The sequence below is a fragment of the Schistocerca serialis genome, chromosome 10 (genome assembly GCF_023864345.2).
Source record: "Schistocerca serialis cubense isolate TAMUIC-IGC-003099 chromosome 10, iqSchSeri2.2, whole genome shotgun sequence".
Lineage (NCBI taxonomy): Eukaryota > Metazoa > Arthropoda > Insecta > Orthoptera > Acrididae > Schistocerca > Schistocerca serialis.
In genome coordinates this window covers 109,378,641-109,403,214 of record NC_064647.1, presented here as the reverse complement: position 1 = coordinate 109,403,214, position 24,574 = coordinate 109,378,641, and the positions used below count along the sequence as shown (strand labels likewise).

The 24,574-nt window shown below is 40.2% G+C and overlaps 1 protein-coding gene across 1 annotated transcript in view; it reads left to right on the top strand.

Annotated features, from left to right (window-relative positions):
- Positions 1–24,574, top strand: part of LOC126425281 (actin-histidine N-methyltransferase) — a 424,338-nt gene that overhangs the window by 52,762 nt on the left and 347,002 nt on the right. Inside the window, exons 6-7 of the mRNA XM_050088254.1 lie at positions 3,126–3,190; positions 16,523–16,581. Of these exons, the coding sequence (XP_049944211.1) occupies positions 3,126–3,190; positions 16,523–16,581 (124 nt within the window). The remainder of the gene's footprint in view (positions 1–3,125; positions 3,191–16,522; positions 16,582–24,574) is intronic.

Genomic DNA, 24,574 nt, shown 5'->3' with positions numbered 1-24,574 from the left:
ACAGCACCATTCACTCGCCCTGTATTACACACCTGGTTAACTGTACCACAGCAGAACTGTGTTTGCAGGGAACCCAGAATATGTAGTCTCCTCTGACAGTGCACCACTCTTGTGTGTGCAGTGCAGTACGATGTGTGTAATTGACTTATTGAATTGCCCCGAGGGTTAACCTCTTCTGGGACAAATTTTTTTCTTAATTTCAATTTTGACAGTTATTTTTTAACACTATATTTGAGATGTAAGGAAGTCATTACAAATATATTTTTTCAACAAATGCTTCAATTTACTGTACAACAATGGAAATAGGAAATGGCCACATTTGTGTACATGGTGCATAGCAGGTTGCATGAGAGCAAACATGGTGAAAACATAAAGAAACCAAAAAATACGATAAATAATGGCAGAATTCAAGCAACAAGAATTTGTTCACATCATGTATTGTGGAAGAACTCCATACATTCTGGGCAAACAGGAATCTTGCATTTTTTGCAAATGTATCTCCTTCTTTTGCAGTTTTTATCTCTGCACCTAGGAGGATTCTTACATTCCTTTTTTTTTTTTCAGGGTAATGGGTTATTCCATCCATTATTAGATCTGCAGAACGTGCAGTGTGTTACCTTTTCTTCAAGTGAATATGGTCATGGGTCTGCCACGCTTCCTTTGCAGGCTTCTGAGCTCTGTAACTGTTGTAGCAGCTGATGCCTTGAATTCCACAAAAGAAATATTTCTTTCAGTGTCTCTTTTGTAAAGAATCCATGCATTTTCTAGTGCAACATTATAAAAGTGGAAAAATATTCTCAAATAAAACTTCTTGCTCTTCATTGTGCGAGGGTAGTGTGCAACCATCCAGTCAGTCATGTCTACTCCGCCCATGAATTTGTTGTAGCATGCTACAGCATATGGCCTCTATATATCTATGCAAGCATGGTTCTTCACATTCCATCTTTTGATGGTATCAGTTGGTGTCCATCCAGCAAAGGTAGATACCATGTGGACAGTGTTTCTATCCACTCATCACACAACTGTAATATTGTCATTAGAAGTAGTAATAGACATTGAACCTCGACTTGATTTCATTAGAGCTTTTCTGTTGGTCAATTTACTCTCTGCACCCTTCAGTCTGTTCGACCTTTGGTTCCCAATACATGAATTTTCTTTTGCTTCAGATACAAAAGCAGTGGGATTGTTGTGAATAAATTGTCAAGAATGATCTTGTGAATGTTTTCTTCTAGCACCTGGCACAAGCTTACGACAGTGTTCCCACTAGGACCAAATTTACGGCTCAGTGTGTTATTCTGTTCCTGCCTTTTCCCCTGAAACAGCTCAAAAAAGTCACATATCCATCTGAGCTAGAGCGTACCCATGCTTTGAATCCCCACTTTTTGGATTTAGACTTTTATACTGTTTTGCCCTGCTTCTACCCTTGAAGGGGATAATCATTTCATATATATGATTGATATTCAGTAGGAGTTACTGTCCCTGAAAATGTCTCTTTCAGAATGTCCAAAATGGGTTTCACCTTCACAAACATGTCAGTGTCGTTTTCAGGGATTTCATCATTGTCTACAAAATATAAATGTGTTTTTATTTTCTCAAATCTCTTTAGTGACATAATGTCAGCAATAAGATCCATTCTCAAAGCTGGGTTACTTCACCAGTACGTATGATAGTTTGGGTACTTTATATATGTCAAAATCAAATTAACCCCTAAGAAGCAATGAATTTCACTTACTGAGACAGACAAATTTCATTCACCATTTGAAAAAGCATACCGTGTTGTCTCTCTAATTATCATGTCCAATGCTGATTTCTATCCTTTCCTATATTAGAGATAATAAGTGTAACAGATTTATTGTACAGGGTGTTACAAAAAGGTACGGCCAAACTTTCAGGAAACATTCCTCACACACAAAGAAAGAAAATATGTTATGCGGACATGTGTCCGGAAATGCTTACTTTCCATGTTAGAGCTCATTTTATTACTTCTCTTCAAATCACATTAATCATGGAATGGAAACACACAACAACAGAACATACCAGCGTGACTTCAAACACTTTGTTACAGGTAATGTTCAAAATGTCCTCCGTTAGCGAGGATACGTGCATCCACCCTCCGTCGCATGGAATCTCCGATGCGCTGATGCAGCCCTGGAGAATGGCATATCGTATCACAGCCATCCACAATATGAGCACGAAGAGTCTCTACATTTGGTACCGGGGTTGCGTAGACAAGAGCTTTGAAATGCCCCCATAAATGAAAGTCGAGGGTTGAGGTCAGGAGAGCGTGGAGGCCATGGAATTGGTCCGCCTCTACCAATCCGTCGGTCACCGAATCTGTTGTTGCGAAGCATACGAACACTTCGACTGAAATGTGCAGGAGCTCCATCTTGCATGAACCACATGTTGTGTTGTACTTGTAAAGGCACATGTTCTAGCAGCACGGGTAGAGTATCCCGTATGAAATCATGATGACGTGCTCCATTGAGCGTAGGTGGAAGAAACTAAAATGAGCTCTAACATGGAAATTAAGCGTTTCCGGACACATGTCCACATAACATCTTTTCTTTATTTGTGTGTGAGGAATGTTTCCTGAAAGTTTGGCTGTACCTTTTTGTAACACCCTGTATATTGGAGTTAACAATAGCATGTGTGACAGAAACTTAATAAAGAATGCACATAGAACAACAGCCTATTTACAGTTGATGTGCAAGTGGCTGAAATACATAAGAAATGATTAAGAAGAAAATGTAAAGGAATCTGAGAAGCTAAGACCTATCACAGTTGGAATACACTGGGTAGAATTTACATTCAGAGACTGCGAGTACAAAGAGAAGGTTGAAGGCAGGAAATTGTGAATTTCAAAAGTTAACGGAATAGTTCAGTAATATGTTTGTACGATGTATGTTTAAATTTGCAGTATACTGCTAAGGGCATATAAGACACCTTCAGTGTTTTGTCTCCTACTGTGATGTTCAGCAATATAAAGTTCAGTGTACTGAACTATTGGAGATTGGGACCCAAGAATATTTCCATGGTGACATTATTCAGTAGTGAGTTGTAAATCAGTAACTTGATGGTTACAAAATTCAGTAGTTGAAAAGGGGAAATTTTAATTTTTGTTACAGAACCAGCATTGAAACAATGCCGCAATATTGCACGCCAGTACGCCTACTTCAGCAAGCTGTTCCAGGTAAGAGTTATTTATTCTTTATATGTTTTTCCCTGTATTTAACTTCATTCTTAATGAAAGTCAAAAGTGCATGGCAGGGTACTAACAAATGTAAAAGTGGCAGTTGTAGTTTTTCATATGTCACTAATATTATAAGGTCATTGTACTCCTGTGGTAAAGTCACTGTGCTCCTGTGGGAATCTTGTGTTTTCTATACAGTGTGTCCAAGAAGTCCTCATTCTCCTAGATCAGAACAGTATATTGTATATTTGAGTATTTACAGATGAAAACTACGTTTCTGTATGTACACCATCATTCCTTACACGAAGAGCTGTGTGTCTCCATTTCCTCCTCAACATCTTGCAGAGAGTCATAGGACTTCTGCTTTGAAAGGCTTCCGCAACTCTGTATTAGTCTTGAACTGACACTAAGCCACATGGGACTTGATCATTCCCTGTAATGAGCTACCTGGCATGGTAATGTCTTGGCATCGTGGTTTGGACAGGGCTGGAGATGTTGCTAAATCACGCCACATCCAGTGGCCTTAAAATGGTTCATTGAACAACTCGCCCACCTGAATAGCAATTTGTGCTGGAGCTATGTCTTGCTGTAACCAATTACCCATCATTATCTTCTGTTCGAGCTGAGATATTAACCGAATTTCACCATGTCCAAATAAGAATTACTATTCATGTTTCCTTCAAAAAATATGATCTGGACAGGTATCGTGACGACACCCTGCCCCATATTAAAACTGTATTACGTGCTGGGCTGGGCTGCTGAATATTCAGTTATCACATTCACAGTTGTGCGTTGTGAGCCAGGTACGCCCTTGCTTTGCGTCAGGAGATTGTTTGCCAACAGAAGATTCACTCGGCTGTTTATTGCCGAGCCTCCTGCAGCTGCCACAGCATCTGAGTGGTAGAGGCTGAGCTGGTACACGTTGCGCAGATCACAGTAATCAGCACTGCAGCCATCGCCACCTATTTGTGTCTGCTTGGTTATGTGCACACAGGATGCTGCACCCATGTTCCTCCAATGATGGATACTTACAATGCCGCTCTACCCCTTGACAGCCAGCATTACTAGGATCGACCGTCAACTACTCAGATCTACACTTCAGACAACACTATCTGCCACTGCCATTCCCCATCAGACAGTGCTGCCTCAGGTGCTTGTTGGGATCATCAGCTGCTGGACATCCATCAGTCATTCCCAAAGCATGGACCCATGTCTTGATGACCCATGAGCTCACAATCGCATGGTACAGTGTCGCTGATCATCCTCGTCACCTCCCGACTCCTCACCACTACCGTGATGAGGAGCTCTGTAATTGTGGGCATCCACTACATCTTTTCAAGATGGTCTTTTATGTTGTACTCAGGTTCTGTCCTCTAAAGCTGTACCAAGTTTTGTTCAGGTTAAAAAACAGAGTTGTTATTGCAACATGTGAATTCAGTCTCAGTCTGTCTCATCCCCTGATTGAGGGTACAGCAAAACATGAGACAGGTTTCATTCCAACTCTTGCACATAATGGGAATTTTCCTTAGGCTGGAAAGTGTCTTATGTGTTGTGTGAACTGTTGCACAGTCATCAGAAAATAGCAATCTTGCATGTGAGATTATTTGAAAATCATGCAAACAAAGCAGTACAGGTTGCAACTCACTGCTCCATGTCATTGTCAAATACTTCATTCACAATCATTGGTCTAAATCCTTTCATTTTGAAATATTTTTTTAATTTAGTCATACACTGTTGACTGTGGTGCTTGAAGCCCAGCTGCATCTTTGGAAACAGGTGGCCTTGGAGATGGCTCAATTTATTACTGAATGGCTTCACACATTTTGTCTCATATCTTCTTACTGTTACTGTGTGGCCTGAGTTTAACACTACCTGAAACAAACCTGTAATGTTTGGGTATGGTGTTAGTAGTGTCCTGCACGATACAGTCAAGTTGTTGAAATATCTGGGCCTAATGTTGCAAAGTGACATGAGGTGAAACGAGAATATGAGAACTGTGACAGGGAAGGCAAATGGTTGACTTCAGTTTATTTGGAGAAGTTTAGGAAAGAGTAATTCGCCTGTAAAGGAGACCACATGTAGGACGCTGGTGCGACCTATTCTTGAGTACAGCCAGTGTGTTCGGGGTCCATACCAGGTCGGATTGAAGGAAGACATGGAAACAATTCAGAGACGGGGTGCTAGATATGTTACTGGTAGGTTTGAACAACACGCAAATATTAAGGAAATGTTTCGGGAACTCCAGTGGGAATCCCTGGAGGAAAGATGATGTTCTCTTTAAGAAACACTATTGAGAAAATTTAGAGAATCAGCATTTGAAGTTGACTGCTGAGCAGTTCTACTACTACCAACATATATTGCATATAAGGACTTTGAAGATAAAATATAGGAGATTAGGGGTCATACTGAATCATACAGTCAGTCGTCTTCTCTCTCACTCTGTTTGCAAGTAGAACAGGAAAGGAAATACCAAGTAGTGGTACAGAGTACCCTCCACCACACACCATACGGTGGCCTGCAGAGTATCTATGTAGATGTGGATGAAACCTATAAACATGTAAATTTATGCAGAGGTGTCTGCAGAGTGTTTGTATTTAATATTATGGGTACAAACAAAAGAGGTAAGTGGAAGACAAGCAAATAATCATAATAAAAAAAGTTGAGAAACAAATGGTATCTCTGACATGCCGTATTAAGACTGTGTGCATGAATACCTCATAACAAAGTTCCTCCGGATCCAAAATGCAGATATGCACACATTACAATGTGTCTTCCAGGTGGGTATCATTCATGTGAAGGCAGGTTTCTGCATGTCTCCTATCGATTCCTGTACAAGTACCGAAGTCCCAAATATGTTTCCAGTGCGCTGACAACCATCCACAGTGCATTTCAGGAGTTTGACACTATCAGCAGGGCTAGCTTTAAACACCTGCTAACAAACAAACAAACAAAAAAGGGGTTAAAGTTAGCAGGACTTTGGATGCCTTGGTACTGGCGAGCCATGACTGACACATTTGTTGTGGAAAGCTATTTACCAGCACTTCATCACCCAGAAGGATGATACGATCAAATAAGAGCAGTTTATGACGTTGTAATTTGTGATTGACTTGTGGTGTTTTGAAATAAACGTAACAAGAGACATTAAAGTATTGTGAGATCGGTGTGCCTGCACTTCATGTATATGCTACATCAGGGAGGCCATTGGATTCTGCACCTATGTTTATTAGGATTCTTTGGTTGTTTCATTGTCGTCCTCTCACCCATTTCTTTTATACTTACAATAATCAGACACCCAGTAGACAGCTGTTATTCCCATGCTATTGTTGTATCTTCTAGCAGTACAACTAAATAAAAAAAGTTTAAAACTGTCAGTTTGTTTGAAACGCACAAGCTTCCAACAGTACTCTTCTTTCATGTAGAGGCAGACACTGCTAATTGTAACAGGCAAGTGAGACATGTATGATGACAAGGATATCCCCATGCAGTAGGACGATTTGGGGTTGTACTTGCATTCTACTTCTTCTGCAGTGTATCTTTACTTTGGCATTACAACACTTATCGATCTCCATTAATATTATCACTCACTCTTTTGTACATCTTGTAGCTTTGTGCTATAAACATCACTGTCCATAATATACTACTGACAAACGACATGAAGCAGATGGAAGAGATGGTCCAATGTAGATGTAATACTGTGTAAATGTATCAGCAGCAGATGGCTGCGTGAGACTGCATTAAACGTTGTCACCATGAGATCATGTTATGAAGTCTGATAAGATAAATAACAGGTATGCGATACGTCCAATAGTTCATGAGTGCATTGAAGGTCCACATTGCTATTAATGTTCTGTGTTAATGACCTGGCAGACGACATTAAAATATTGTCATATGTTCTGTAGATGACACTCTTTGTATGTAAGGAATCACTACAAAAATGCTACAAACAACCAGTTATTTCTTGATAAGATTTCAAAGTGCCACAAAGTCTGGAAATTAGAAATAAATACAAAAAAATGTAAAATTTTGCACTTCTTGAAACATGGAAAAGTAATACTATATTACTAAAATGTGAGTCCGAAAGTTCCTTGCCTGTTTTTAGGATTCTGTGCCTCAATCTGTAAACACAGAACTCTTACAGGATCGCTTTGTTGTCTGTGTGTGTGTGTGTGTGTGTGTGTGTGTGTGTGTGTGTGTGTGTGTGTGTGTGTTCATGAAACTGCTAAGAACCCTTTCTCCCAGGGACAAGTAGATGTGTCAAGTTCAAATATATCTCACATGCTAAGGCCTATGGTCTCTTGGCAGTGTAAAATTTTTGAGCTTCTAAGCCAATTCAGTCAAAAGAGATGGCCATTTATGTCACATACACTATGTGATCAAAAGTATCCCGACACCCCCACAAAACATATGTTTTTAATACTAGATGCATTGTATTGCCACCTACTGCCAGGTACTCCATATCAGTGACCTCAGTAGTCATTAGACATCATGAGAGAGCATAATGGGGTGCTCTGCAGAACTCACGGACTTCGAACATGGTCAGGTGATTGGGTGTCACTTGCGTCATACGTCTGTACGTGAGATTTCCACACTCCTCAACATCCATAGGTCCACTGTTTCTGATGTGATAGTGAAGTGGAAATGTGAAGGGACACGTACAGCACAAAAGCATACAGGCCGACCTCGTCTGTTGAGTGACATAGACCGCCGACAATGGAAGAGGGTCGTGATGTGTGATAGGCAGATATCTATCCAGACCATCACACAGGAATTCCAAACTGCATCAGGGTCCACTGCAAGTACTAGGGCAGTTAGGTGGGAGGTGAAAAAACTTGGATTTCATGGTCGAGCGGCTGCTCATAAGCCACACATCATGCTGGCAAATGCCAAACGATGCCTTGCTTGGTGTAAGAAGCGTAAACATTGCATGATTGAACAGTGTAAAAACGTTGTGTGGAGTGACAATTCACGGTACACAATGTGGCAATCCAATGGCAGGGTGTGGGTACGACGAATGCCTGGTGAACTTTATCTGCCAACGTGTGTAGTGCTAACAGTGAAATTCAGAGGCGGTGGTGTTATGGTGTGGGTGCATTTTTCATGGAGAGGGTTGCAACCCTTGTTGTTTTGCATGGTACTATCACAGCATAGGCCTACATTGATGTTTTAAGCACCTCCTTGCTTCCCACTGTTGAAGAGCAATTCGGGGATGGCGATTACATCTTTCATTTCGGTCGAGCACATGTTCATAATACACGGCCTGCGGTGGAGTGGTTACTCGACAATAACATCCCTGTAATGGATTGGCCTGCGCAGAGTCCTGACCTAAATCCTATAGAACACCTTTGGGGTGTTTTGGAACGCTGACTTCATGCCAAGCCTCACCGACCGACCTCGATACCTCCCCTCAGTGCAGCACTCTGTGAAGAACGGGCTGCCATTCCCCAAGAAATCTTCTAGCACTTCATTGAATGTGTGCCTGCAAGAGTGGAAGCTGTCATCAAGGCTCAGAGTGGACCAACACCATACTGAATTCCAACACTACCTACGGAGGGTGCCACGAACTTGTAAGTCATTTCCAGCCAGGTGTCTGGATACTTTTGATCACATAGTGTATTTTGATATTTGAAAACTTTATTAATCCTAACATATGGTGTGCTTCCTGTTGGCCCAGGATCATGAAATTTGGCAAGAAGTAAGGTTTCTCAGTATAACTAAAGGAAAAAATGTGAAATTGTTAATTTGCATTTCATCAAACTACAAAAATATATCTTTTGTCATTTGCTATCTGACTTCAAACTTGAAATTAAAATATTCTCAAAAGTCTTGGAATCCATGGGACCAATATCTTGCTGTCAGTATCCTTAATTCTCAGAATGGATAAATTGTCTACATACATATTTACGTTTGTATTGAACCCTCAGTGTGAAACTCCTCCTCGCACATGGCCAATCTTTGTGATTGTGGTTCATTGAAATTTAGACATAAGACTGGTGGACAGGTAAAGGCTCACACCTGTAGAACACATTTGTTGTTAACAATGAACATGTGTCTAGACAAATACAGTCACAGTTAGATTTATTGTTGTGAGTAGTATATTATTATTTAAAGGAAATATTGAAAAAAGAAAACTTTTTCTTTTGCAGTTTCAGTGAGTTTATCTTGAAATAGTTGTTTACTGCCTATCTATTCAAATTCACACACTTCAAGTTGATATCGCGCTACTTTTCCTTACTGTTGGAGTTATCCATTAGATGAGATTGGATTATTAGGCATTCTTAAAATTAATGCAGCATGATTTTGATTTGCTTCTTCTATCGCTCATGGCCCTGAAATTTCATAGTCAGTGGTTTAAGTATGTTTCACAATTACTGTATACTGTTCATTAGGAATTCCAATGAAACCCACAGAAACTTCGCCTATTTTCAGTACTTTGTGCTAGCATGAATTACAATATGCTTGAATGTGAAGAACTGAACTGTAAGCTAGAATGTCCAGACCTTCATGAAAACACAGAGCAGATACACTACCTACAGCTGAAGAAATTTAAAAAAATAAGTAAATAAATACCCTGAAAAGCAACAAAGCCTGTGGAGAAGACTATATTACAGCTGTAATTATAAAATGGTCTCGACCAAAAATTGTAACTAGCATTCAGATCATGTTTGAAGAAGTATGGGAAACTGAAAAGATTCCACAAGATTGGAAATGGCCTTTATCCATCCTTTGCACAAGAAAGGTGACAAACATAATGAAGTGGACTGACAAGGCAGCCAGTCCACAGTGACGGGTAGCCGATAGAAAGGCACGCGCACACACTCACGCCGACGGGCGTCAATTCTGGAACAGGATAACTATAGAATGGTAGCAAGAAAAGTACGTAGCTGCTTTATACTTAACTTTATTATTTGATGACTACAGCATTCTTCTTGAGACATTTATACTATAACTCTCAAAGTAGGTAAGGCTAATGGCGCCTTGCTAGGTCGTAGCCATGGACTTAGCAGAAGGCTATTCTAACTGGCTCTCGGCAAATGAGAGGAAGGCTTCGTCCGTATGGTCGCTAGCAATCTCCTCGTACAACTGGGGCGAGTGCTATATCGTCTCTCGAGACCTGCCTTGTGGTGGCGCTAGGTCTGCGATCACACAGTGGCGACACGCGGGTCCGACATGTACTAAATGGACCGCGGCCGATTTAAGCTACCACCTAGCAAGTGTGGTGTCTGGCGGTGACACCACACATAATATAAATAATTACAGAGCTATATCTCTGTTGCCAGTGGGCTATAAAATACTTTCAACAATATATCTAAACAAGGTAGAAGCAACACCTGATAGTCATTTGGAAGAATATCAGAGTGGATTGAGAATGGGCAGATCTTGTTCGGAATAGATTTTCAATTTAAAGTCCATAATCCGTCACAGACTTATAAACTCTAAAGACATGGTTGTAACATTTATAGTTTTAAAAAGCCATTTGATTCAGTTGACAGGGAAACACTAGATAAAGCGATCTGAGAATTAGGCATTAACTAACAAACCTTATTCATGAAATGCTCACACACACCAAATGAAAAGTAAAGTTTCAGGATGAAATATCGAAGGCATTCAAAATAAAAACAGATGTAAGCCAAGGTGACAGCCTGTCTCCACTCCTCTTCAGTTGCCCCTAGGAAAAATAGTAAGATACTGGAAACTAAAAGAACATAGGCTATTATGAAGAAGACTGGGGACTAAGAACTGAGGCATTGACATTCACTGTCTAGCATGATTTTTTTCCATTCTTTCCGAAAATGTAACAAATGCAGAAATAGAAATCAGTTTCTTTGAAGAAATAGCAACAAAGCAGGTTTAAGAATATCTTAGAAAAAAACCAAATTTATGACAAACATAAAAAATTCTCCAGAAATCGTAGGAACAGATATTGGACAGAAAAGGAGATTACTAAATTTAAATGTTTCGGAAAAATGATTCAAGAAAATGGTGTAGAAAAATTCGCTTTAGAAGGAAGAGTATGTAAAATGGAGAGAGTGTATGGTATAACCAGGAACATTTACAACAAGAGGTCTCTGTCTAAAAATTTGAGAACACAGCACTACAGCACAGTAGTAAAACCAGAATGTCTTTATGCAAGTGAATGTTTAGTACTGAATTACAAATTACACAAACTTGAAATAAGAAATGAGAATAATTCGAAAAATACTTGGTCCTGTAAGAAATGCAGGTGTATGGAAACTAAGAAGTAATGAAGTATATTGCAACATAGAAAACATAGCTGAAATGCTGCGGAAGAGGTTACTGCTATTTTTTTTGGGCTTCTATACAGAATGAATGGCAGCAGCTTAACCAAACTGATTTTTAAATATCGGTGGAACAAGAAGTCAACAGTAACCTGGATTCAAGAAGTGAGGAGAGATATTGAAAGAAACAACATAATTGAAAAAGACACAACAGAAAGAGAGACGTTTAAGAAGAATGTGTGAAAAATGTAAGGGTTCCAAGGGAGGAGGGAGAAGACACGATCAAAATGGCCTGAGGAGAGAAAAAGGATACATAGTGAGAAGAAGAAATAATACCAGAGGAAGAAGAAAGAACAACAAAAGAGGAAGCATTGAAATTTGTGCATGTGGTCCTTAGATAACTCAAACGGAAAAAAGAAAAAAAGAAAGAAAGAACAACAATATGCTTGAAGTCATCACTATATAAACTGCCATTGAATATTAAATCATTATAAAAATACTTGACTTATTCCACACATCTCGCAGACATTGATTGTACTACACGAAATCACTTGGCAAACACTGTTCCAACACAACCGCACATCTCGTGTTCCTATGCCATATTATTGTTCTGTGCTGACAACATCTGAATTACATATGTGGTGTTTAAACTGGTGCTAGCACCAAGACAGGTAGAAGATAACCTCTGGTGGAAGAAAAGTTACATATTAGCCAATTGTGAGCATGTGTGGTACACTTTAAAGTCACAGGTGGAATCAGTCAACTTGTGCAAATACCTGTATGTAACAATTTGTAAGGATATGAAATGGAATTATCACATACACCCACGTATAGATAAAGGACGTGGCAGATTTTTGGTGATTGGCAGTATACTGTGAAAATGAGTTCAGGCTACAAAGGTGATCACTTACAAAATATATGTGTTGCCCATCTCGGAATATTACTGAAGTGTGTGGGAGCCATACCAAATAGCACTAACAGGGGATACTGAATGTTTATGAAGGAGGACAGCATGAATAGTTACAGATTTGTTTAACTTGTGAGAGAGCATCACGGAAATGCTGCTGTTCCATGAATGCGATCTTCCAAAGTTAGAAAAACCAGTACTAAACGAAGGACCTAAAAATAAAATTCAGTCACCTATGTATTGCTTCCACAGGGACTGCAAAGACAAGATAGAGTAATTACATCATGCATAGAGACATTTAAGCAGTCATTCATCCTGTGCTCTGTGCGCAATCAGATCAAGAAGAAATCCTAAAATTTTATAAAGTTCTTTTGTAAGAATATGTTCCTAGAACACTGTGTGCCCTTGTAACCACTACCAGCACTGAGCGGATTTATAATGGGCAACATTGTGGGCCTGTCAATGTGTGCAACACCCTGTCAGTAGGGGCATTTCAGTGCAACAATGGCGCCGGCCGTAGTGGCCGAGCGGTTTTAGACGCTACAGTCTGGAACCCTGCGACCGCTACTGTCGCAGGTTCGAATCCTGCCTCGGGAATGAATGTGTGTGATGTCCTTAGGTTAGTTAGGTTTAAGTAGTTCTAAGTTCTAGGGGACTGATGACCTCAGATGTTTAATCCCATTGTGCTCAGAGCCATTTGAACCATTTTTTTTGCAACAATGGCCCAATGTTGGACTGAATGGTAACAAGATATGAGCCACAAACGGTGTCAGTGTTCTTGTCGACCAAGTCTGACTGCACCGAGGAAGGATTGCTCTGTTGTGCACGAAGCGCATCGTGATCCCGTCACTTCTGCACCTACCATCTGGCCCCAAGTAATGGACTCGTTACAGCTTCTGAAGTAATTTCACCCCATTGATTGAGACTATATTGGTGTACAAGTAAGAAGATGGGTTCGTGATATGCAGGAAGGAATGGAGAATACTTTGCAGTGTTGCCTCATGTCCATCCATTGCCCACCCTCGGAACTGGCAATGCTGAGGTGAGCACCACTTCGGGTTGCTGTTCACGACTCTGACTCTCCCTAGAAAAATTCGTATGTTCCAAAACTATCACTGCCCCCTTCTTAACGTAATACTTGTTGAACACCGTAATGACAAGCACCCTCAGTCAACTAAAATTAATACGAAAATCGACACTAGATGTTCTACAGACACATCAAAGCACATGCAACAGACAGGTGTGACAGACTGATGCTCTCGGTTGGAACATCATATATCACAGTGCCCCTTGCCACTTCGCATTGTTCTGTCGACTGCCTTCGTTCGTGCTAACACGTATAGTAGTAGCTGGGGAAGTGTGAGTAGGCTTCTGTTAACGTAACACCACAGATGACAGCCTTTGGAATTGTGTCATAGCTAGGAAGTGTGGACTGGTGACAAGTGGCATCGCATCACTTTAAATGGTGGGTATCGGTTCTGTACTACCTGAGAAGATCATCTGCAAAGGACATTCTGATAATGTTCTGAAAATGCATGATAGTGTAGCAAATGGTGTTTTGAGCCATTTGATATGAATTCAGGTACAACTGGTAGTGATTCAGGGATTTCTGATGACAGAACGATAGTCACTGTCACTGATCTCGTCTGTCCTTGCATATTACCTCTCGTCAGACAGTCTAGTGGTACCAACTTCCAACAGCAAACCACTTAATCCTCACATGATACGTGTGTATATGAACTGCCTGTGTGATGTTGAGATACTTCCTCACCTGTAAATATCATTAGTAGAACTTCTGTGGGACCTGCGTGGATGTCAACTCTGTGTCAGTGTCAGTATCCATGACATTGAGGGGTCTAACCTACCTCTTGCCTTTACTGCCCAAAATGATAGTTTTGTTATAATATATAAAATTTTTGTTAGTATTATTAGAATAAAGCCACAGTTCTGAAACACATTTTGTAAAGATAAATATGGGTATTTGATATGAAGTAACTCCTAGTAACAAGCAGTGAAGTTCTGACCCAGTATATCATGCATGTAATATTGGTGTCATGTTTTCTACTAAAGTGGTGTATTGCGATGTGAGCTAATATGAATGTAACACTGTTCAATTTCATTACAAGGGCCATTTACAGTAGTTGATCAAGAACCATCAGGAGAATGTACTATGGCTATATGTAAGCTTTCCCAATCAAATTGGTGCAAGAATCCTGATGCCATGAGATGCAACATTTTACCTAAAAGTGACCAGCCATGCGCCCGTACTGCCAGTTTTATTATTACTTTAACACGATATAATTGTCACTGAAACTATGTGACTTCTCATTGTGTGAAGTTTCACATCACTTCCTCCTCTCCTGCTAGGTGCTTGTCTTTGTCAGTGAGTGTACATGCATTATACGATCTCCACATAGGTCCACTTCAAAATAATGTATAGTCAAAATTGACTGATCATGGAAAAATGAAATCAAATGATTGTGTGGTGTTATTGGTTGAGAGACCTCACTTGGGGCTTTCCAGGCCCCATAGTATAAGTCTTTCTATTTGATACTAGTTTGGTGACTTGCACATTTTTGTAATGAAGATGAGCTGAAATGATGAAGACAATACAAACACTTAGTTCCTGAGCAAAGAAAAGCTCCCACCCAGCTGGGAATCAAACCCAGTACACTGCAATTGAGAGACAGGGATGCTAACCCTTAGACCATAAGGTGCAGATGAACACGTTATTTAAATAGTACACCTTACTGCTTTAATGTTTCTTGGAGTTTGAATGCTGTGTGGCCTTTCTCCTCGTGTTTGAACTGTCACCACTCATTCTGAAGTTTGATACCCACTAGCTAATGGTTTTCCAATCTGGAGCTTCCCCACAAATGGGAATCTGGAAGCATCTCCAGAAAGCATGCTGGGCGGCAGTAGCGAAATAATTGTTTACTAGAAGCGATTCCGTGGTTTAAGCATGTTCTTCACCTGTCCACTGTGTAGTTGGAATGTTTTACAGATTACAGTTTACAGTAACTGGATGCCAGTTCTGTATGTGCAATGTCCTATTCCTTCCTTGTTGTTATAATATCTCTGTAGCAATGTATCACCATGGCAATATGTGTAAACAAAACTCCCCACTCCTTAGACATTATTTATTTTGGTACACTTTCTTTATTTTGATTTATCTGCTTTTTATTTGAACTTTAAATGAGACACATCCAGAGCACGCCCCTACACCCTGATGAGTGTGTATCCCTGATCACTGTTAAAATTGTTGCTGTTCATTCTGATCTCAGCCTCTTCCTTTATAACGGAATGCCAATATTTTGATGCATGAGCTAAGTCTCTGGTGTTTTCAAACAGTATTTTGTGTCGGTTTTCTAGGCAATGCTCAGCTATGGCTGACTTGTCAAACTCGCTTTTTGTAATATGTCACTTGTACTCGATATGACACTCCACAACTGTGCGAATTGTCTGACCTATATACAAATAGATGTTACTGCCTTCACAATAGACACCATACATATCGGGTACACGAAGAGCTATGTTGTCTAGTGTGTCCCTTGCGAATGCAGCAGCATCTACATAGATCAGATTATTTGCACAGTTGCAGGGCATTGTACCGAGTACAAGCGACACTTTAAACACAGGCAGTTTGACAAGTCGGCCATAGCTGAGCATTGCCTGGAAGATGGACATAAAATACATTTGAAAACCTGAGAGTCTTTGCTCATGCATGAATGTACTGGGATTCCATTATAAAAGACGTGGATGAGATCTGAATGAACGGCAACAGTTTCAACAGAGACCAGGAATACACACTCAGTAAAGCATGGGGGCAGGCTTTGGATGTCAAAAGGAAACAACGCTTGTAGGAAGATAGGAGCAGCAGTTTCAAACATAACACTGTCACTGGGTCCTGTGACAGGCTGAAGTTGCCCAATCACCTATCGGGAAAGCTTCGTTTTGGCCCTCTCCGATTGGTGCCAGAGGCCAAATCGTAGCTATATAAGCGGAAAACTGTACCAGCCCTGGCGGTCAGTAATTTTATTCCTGACCACAATGGCAGAGATGGCCATCAAAAGTTTGAGTACTTTATTCGAATTGACGTGGCTTGAAGACAGAAGATTTCATTCTACTAGAATCCTTTGTTTTGCATAGCATATCTTGTTGTGATTAATTACGTAACTTTTGTTTCAGAGCAATTCAGATCCTGCCAGTGAGATGCTGAAAGATATCTTCACATACGAGCTTTATTGGTGAGTACTTTGTGTTTGCTATAGCTTTCACAGTGCTGTGCTAGTAACATTTTGTGTTTTATTTTGAATGGCACTTAATTGTTTGATAATGCAGAATTTTTTGCGTCTTCGTTTCAGTTATTTCCAAGGGCTTTTCCTTTCCATCTCTGATCTGTGCATTCTCTAATGATGGTAAATAGGCTAAGACATTTGTTGCTTCATCATGCCCTGAGAAATTGAGGGACAATTACTGCAAGGAGTCCAGGAATTCTTGTGAGATTCTCCATAGTCTCTCAGGGCTTAGAAAAGTTACTGTGTATGTTGAAGCCATAATGACAGCAGAGGCAGTGTGGGTAGTGATATAGGGAAATACAGGATTTCAGCCACTTTATATGTAACATTATTTATAACAAGATATATTTGTAAGTTTCATCTATATTAAACTGGGGGAATGAACCTTCATCATTATTAAGTTGACTGCATTTTGAACACTGCAACTGCCTTATATTCTGTGTGTTGTAACTCCTTATTTAACATTTATATAAATAGCTCAAAATTTTTTTAGATTGGCTGGCATTCCGTTGCAGTGCAGCATTTGTCATGTGACAAAGTTGTTACGTATATAAATGTGAAACACGGGGTTAAGAAACGGCATAGGAGGCAGCTGCAGCATTAAAAATGTGGTAAATTTAATGAAGTGGCCCGTATTGGGGCTTAGTGCTGCAACCAGGCCACTTACAAGACTCGGTGTTAGGCCACCACGTCGCTGCCTTCCTGGTGGTCTGTGCTGAGTCTGTTACGGTCACTTAGTCTTTCGGTATGTGACCAAACGTGACTTCTTCAACTGCTGTGCCACAACAAGACTGCTTTGGTAGTATAGGTACTCAAGGCACAAAGGAATTACGACATGTAACTGCTAGTGGACATTGATTCACATCAATGGAAAATTTGTGCTGGGGTGATAGTTGAACTTGAGTCTCCTGCTTAGTAGGCAAATGGTCTGACCATTGAGTCATCTGGACACTGTGGTCATCAAAACTGCGCAGACTTATGTAGCATGCCTCCCATCAGACCCAAATTCCCACCTTATCAGTACACTAATTGAATTGGTGCCCCCTGCCTTTTTTGTTGTTACTTGAGGTGTTTCACTGATTCCTGTAAGAGTTCGAGCGTGGTATGCATTATTATATAGTATAAGTACTGGCCATCTACCAGGCAGATGATCGATACAACGGTGAAACATCGAATCGTCTACTGTCATCGTGTCATCTCGTGCTGTGAGCTGCCCTGCTACCTGCTCCTGAGCCACCACCATGTGGCAGGTCTGGCATTCATACACAGGAGCCTCCCTTACCTCACTAGTTGCTGTCCAACAGCAAGCTTCTCATGCAGCTGAGCCGAGCCTCCGTGCTGCTGCCGGGCAGCGGGTCCTGTACGCAGCCCCTCTGCTAGCCAGCCGGGCCATCACACTGGCATCTGAAGCAGTATTGCTGAGGTATGCTGACCACGCAAGGATGCAGCATTTTGGGTTCGTGCTGTTGCCATCATCCTGTCACGGATGGGGGCTGCGAGAACAACGCTTAACCACAGCACGGGACATAGGCTTCGTGGGCTGTGACAACTGAAGATAAGGACTCTCATGAATATGATAGTGCCTAGTAGAATACTGAAGTACTGTGCTGCATATGTTAGGCCTGTACTTCAACATATTTGTAATTATTCCTTTAAGAATGGTCAGTTTCCTGAACAATTAAAGTACTCAGCAGTAAAGCCACTTTATAAAAAGGAAGAAAGGGATAATGCAGACAATTGTAGACCTATTTCTATGCTATCAGTATTTGTTAAAGTTTTTGAAAAGGCTGTGTATTTAGCGATAATTGATCATATTATATCACATAATTTGCTATCAAATGTACAGTTTGGCTTTAGAAGTCGTTTAACAACTGAAAATGCTATATTATCATGTGAGGTACTGGACGGATTAAACAAAAGGTTTCGAATGCTAGGCATATTTTTTGATTTAACTAAGGTGTTTGATTGTGTTGATCACAAAATATTGCTCCAGAAGTTGGCCATTACGGATATGATTAGTAGCTCACAATTGGTTCACCTCGTACTTTAACAACAGACAGCAAAAGGTCATTATTTACAATGTTGAGAATGGCTGGGATGTGGAGTCTGAGTGGGGAATGCCCAGGGATCAGAGTTGGGGCCACTCCTGTTCCTTATTTATGTAAATGATATGCCCTCTAGTATTATGGGTAACTCTAAAATATTTCTGTTTGCTGACGGCACTAGCTTGGTAGTAAAGGAAGTTGTGTGCAACATTGACTCTGTTTCAAATAGTGCAGTTCATGACAAGTTCATGGCTTGTAGAAAATAAACTAATGCTAAATCACAGCAAGACTCAGTTTTTACAGTTTCTAACACACAATTCAACAAAACCCGATACTTTAATTTCACAGGATGGGCTTATGATTAGGGACACTAATCAGTTCAAGTTTATCGGCATTCAGATAGATAGTAAACTGTCGTGGGAAGTCCACATTCAGGACCTTGTTCAAAGGATAATGCTGCCATTTTTACTATTTGAATGGTATCTGAAGTAAGTGATCAGTCGACACGAAAATTAGTCTACTTTGCTTATTTTCATTCACTTATGTTGTATGGTATTATATTTTGGGGTAACTCTCCCCATTCCAAAAGGATAATTTTGGCTCAGAAATGGACAGTTCGGGCAGTAAGTGTTGTAAGTTCACGAACCTCTTGTCAACCACTGTTCACTAGTCTGTGTATTTTGACATTGCCCTCTCTCTATATATATTCTTTACTGTCCTTTTTTGTTAACAGTATCAGCTTATTCCCAAGAATTAGCAGCTTTCACTCAGTTAATACTCTGCAGAAATCCAATCTGCATCTGGATCGCACTTCCTTGACTCTGCTGCATCCATTTTCAATGAGCTACCACAAGACTTCAAAAATATTAGTTGTAATCATGTGCTTTCAAATCGAAACTGAAGAATTTTCTCATAGGTCACGCCTCCTATTCTCTTGAGGAGTTCCTTGAAAGGTGATTCTTTTGTTATGTTGTTGATTGCGTGTACTTAAACTTATGGCTTGACTTCTTTTGGGTTCATAAACATTTTATTTTATCTGTTATTACTTTTATGTTGTAATTTCATATACTGACGTGTTCCATGCCCTTGGAGATTTGCTCCTCAATTTGGTCCTATGGAACTAGAAGTGTAAATAAAATAAATAAAAACCACCACCTTACTATTCATGGGACATGGATGTCATGGATCAATCCGAGGCTCAGCCACCAACAATTGAATTCCTGTATCCTGTTGGAACAAGAAAGAGTTTTCAAGCATGTCTGTCTGTCTTGCTGCAGCCACCTTAGCTCTCACACCATAATCGCTCCACCCATCAAACTCACAACACTTTGATGGGAGAGCTGGCCTATAGAAGAATGGCTCTTCCAGCCCTACATAGTATTCACTTGCACAACTGACCATTACATTAATAATGATGAACGCATACATGTGTTATATTGATTGAAGAGGGGGGGGGGGGGGAGAAACCATAACATCTTTCACCATTAACAAAGCTACACAAAAATGTAGCCAGTTTTCGCATTTCTGCAAGTAATACAGTTGGGAGCCACAGAACTCTACCACTGTTATTGTGGTTAAACATTCCGTCTGCAAGGAGAAAAGAGGAATTGGTTGGTGGAGGCTTCAGATTGTGGGGGTAGGTGCGGAGGCGGGTCACTCAGATCCTAGGTGGAAAGGAACCCAGGCCTCGCTGTCTGGTGTATTTTAAGTGTTTTGTACAAAAATTTTGGTATTTTTTGGCCTCCTTGGGGTAACTATTGGCCAACCATTATATCTTCTTGTAGTAGTAACAGTTTCTCATTTGAATCTTCAGTTTGATAAGAAAGAAGTTTAGTCAGATGAAGGTGGTTGCTGTTTCCAGTGCAACTTTTCACAGAAATAACCTATATTTTCTTTTTAATATGGTATTAGAAAACCTAAAGTTTGTTAACCATAAATTAGTCCTAATTAAATGACAAGACCATGTGAATTATGCCAAATTTTGAACTGTTTAAGATAATGATAACTACGTTCACAATGGCACTGTTGGAACTTGTATTAAGATATACACTGAAAATTGAAAGAAGAAAGTTATTGGGTTGTCGTTAATGTTGAAACCAAACTAAAAGGACAGCATTCTTAACTTCATCATCATGCATGTACAAAGAAAACCAGGGTTTAGATTTGAGGAATCCTGCCGTAGGGCATATGACTGATTTCTTCTGCATATAAGAAGTCTACTGTGTATATTGCTGGTTGAAGGACTATAGTGAATTCTGTAAGAAATTTGTGTATGTTCTGTAGTCGTGATGCACTCTATATGCAACTATGTTTATATGTGCAACTAAATCATAAAGGAGTGTATTCATAATGAAAGCAATATGAAATTTGACATACTGTCCATTTTATTTTTATTATAATAAATTAATACAAAACATTTAAGTATTCATATTGACAATAATTGTACAAAAATAGTTTGAGAAGGAAACTAGAATGTGTAATTATCATCACAATCACCACGTAGAAAATGGCATTGCATTTGGCAAATGTTTACACACAAAATGAACAGTCTGGGTTACTGTTTCTCCTCCCGTGTGCTCATACTAACATTGTAATGTCATAAAAAATGAGTAAGCACTCAGTTATCAGAAAGTTGTTGAAATGTTGCACCCACTGCATAGCCAGACAGGAATTCCTTTTAAAAATGTGTATTTTGTGAACCATCACTTTTCTTCTAGCTGTTTCTGTTGGAGATACCATTACAGTATTTCCATTAAGAATATTTTTGTGGTCTTTGGAAACATTGGTCAAGAGACTTGAAGGTATTATTATTCTACCTAAGACATGTGATGCTCAGAATTGATTCCTGCATGAAGTATGAATGTGTGATACACATTCCTGAATTAGACTGTGTAAAAGTTAGGTTATGAAACCATAGGTGCATGTACTTTCTCCTCTTGTCAAGCATTGCGAAATGCAGAAAAGACACACTCCTATCATCCAGTTTTTTCACAGTGAGCATTCCTAACTTCTTGGAATTTGCCTATGTTCCAGGGGGGTGTATTCAGCGTGGACTGATTCATGCAGAACCACTGGTATGGCTCTCTTTTTGAGAGTTCGTAAAGTGTTACTGGCAGTATTTCCGGCTCTTCTGTGATTCTTATAGTTACATGCTAAACAGTAAGCCTGATCAGTCATACTCAGTTTGATGGAGGATCCATCTGTCAGGATCAGTGAAATGAGGAAAGTATCCTTGCCCTGAGTTTATATGTAACATCCTTGTGGCAAGTAGAGTAAGTTGACAGTAATGGCCTACATATTCCACTTCCGAAAACTTGGCTTTTGCGGAAGGTGGCCACATTTTAATGTCCAACTTTGTAATCCAATGGATGTCACACAGGTGCCAACACTTTGGGTCTTTGTTTTCCATATAAGAGACAACTTATTACATCAGTTCACTTGAGTAATGTGCCAAAGGTTTGAAGATTTGTCCATTCTCCATCTTGTGGTGAAACTGCTGGCTACTGATGTAGCCAAAGTAGTATAATCTACACATAAATGAATCACTGGGAGAGAATGTGGCAGAAATGATGGTTGTGTACCTTTGGCATTGTTTTTTTTTTAGCCCAAAGCAGTTAACACAAGTTACCGCCCAGCTCATCTACTGATGTCCTGTACTCGTCTTGTAACCACTATCACTTGTACTGAAGTGTCTTGCGAATGGTCCTCCACAGATAGTACCTCCTCGGAGGCTCAGCAAAGTCGTCCTCTAGGTACTGCTGCTGACTGCCCTCCTGCTTTTTCCTCTTGTGACCCGGAAGCACGAGTGTGCCCCCGAGATTACGCTTGGCGCCGAGCGTGCCCCCCCGGTTGAGGATCATGGGCGAACGAGCCCGGGCACGGCGCCTCCGCTGTCGCACGCGGCATCCGACCAGCACTGCCAGGAAGACGAGGAGCGCTGCACCGAGCACCGTGCCGCCGGCTGTGACTGCTGACCTAGCTGACGGAGACAGCCAAGCGATGTCGTCAGACTCGGCACTGTCCCTGTTTATGCTGTCATCCTCCCTCACGGCTGCCATTTCGTCGACATCGTCTGCTGTCACGATATCTGTTTCTGGTTCCACTGTAGGATCCACTGCTGCATTGACAATCTCTTTGGGCTGTGTGGCTCCTCCAGGTATGACCTCATCGTGGTCCACCATCCAGTTCGTTTTGTGACCAGCCTCAGCTTGCTTTCCAGTACTCTGAAAATCCCAAGGAAAAAATACTTTAGTTGGCTGTGTTAGATGCAACCCAGATCGTGCAGAATAAAACAGTGAGCTCCATAATATAGTGCTAAGTTGTTCAGTAGAAAATTTGAACGATTCAAGTTCAGCTGTTACTTTCACTAGACATAAATGAATGTGCACGTATTTCTGGCAGTGTGTGTCATTCATGTGTTCATTCATTGTGTGTTGCTTTGATTTCCGGTTCCAGCTCTTGGGTTATTGTGTATCATTCATAGTGTGTTCCTAGATGTGGAGAAGACACTTGACAGTACACTGAGGCATAAAGGGGTTGCTTTGCGAACACTGTCCTACATCCTGTAATTACAAAAATTCAGATGGTGTGTGATAATTGTGACAGCAATGTACAAATAAGACTTTGAAAATTCAGAATGGCTTAGAACAAAGAGAGGTGTACAGCAGGGCTGTTCATTCTCCACTATTCTTCACCATACCCTTGGGTTCCATGAGTAAAGATGTCAAGGAAATGCAAAAGGAAGACCTAAATGCTATAATATTTATGGGTGTCATCACCATTTGAGTGAAACCAATATGGAGATGAGGGGAATTTATATCTGTGGAACATCAAATTCAAAGAGTCTGGGTCAACTCTGAGCAAAAAACAAGACAATGAAAACAAGTGAAAAACCCACTCCATGTAACCTATACAGGTTGTCCTAGGTGGAATGGTTAGTGTTCAGGGATGTGACAAGAATGATCATTTGAAGCACAAAAAGTCTAGTAAATGTGGGCACTAAAATGTCAACCTTAAGAACTATGAGCACATGTTCATCTTAGGTGCTCATAGCTCTTGTTACAAATTTTAGAGCCCATGTTTACTAGACTTTTTTTGCTTCGAATGATCATTTCTGTCATATCCCTGAACTCACTGTTCCTCCTGAAGAAACTCCGTATGTGAAGAGGCAGAAGATGAGAGTATGTTGTGGCAAGTGAAGAAGGTGACAATGTTTAGGTTCTGAACAGGGTAACTAAAGGATACAAGCTCTTCAGTGTAATATGAACACTTACCTGGAATCAGATTGTTCCTCTTAACAACATAACAAGCCATGTTCAAAACTTGCTTTCTGTCCGTAATGTATTATAGTCGTAACAAAAAAGATACATTATAAGCTTGTGTGTAATTATATACCTTAGACATACTGTACTAAAGACAGAGAGAGAGAAGTCCAAAAATGAAGATGTAAGTATAGAACTGCATTGGAAGTGACCGTGGAGGGAAGGCTGACTACAGTGAGACTGAAGAAATTTGTAACATTAAAGAAATACAGCAATCACCCACTTTGTCATGTAGTTTTATTTGTGCAAATATGCATTTTGGATTTCATCCATCTTCAGTTGGCATAGTACGTAATACAATCTTCAATTAGTATATCGTTATGAATATTGGTTGCAATATGGATGCTGCACATGACTTGTCGAAAATAACATTTTGTTTTGCAGCATCCAAACTGCTGTTGACACCTATAACGATGTACTAATGGAATACTGAAATATGTATTGCACCAATTGAAAGTGGATGAAAGTCTAAAAGGTATGTTGGGATAAATAACAAAATGTAAAAATGTGGTTGGTTGCTGTAGTTCTTAAAATAACATGATCCACAGCCACAGAGCTCAACAAACAATAAAATGG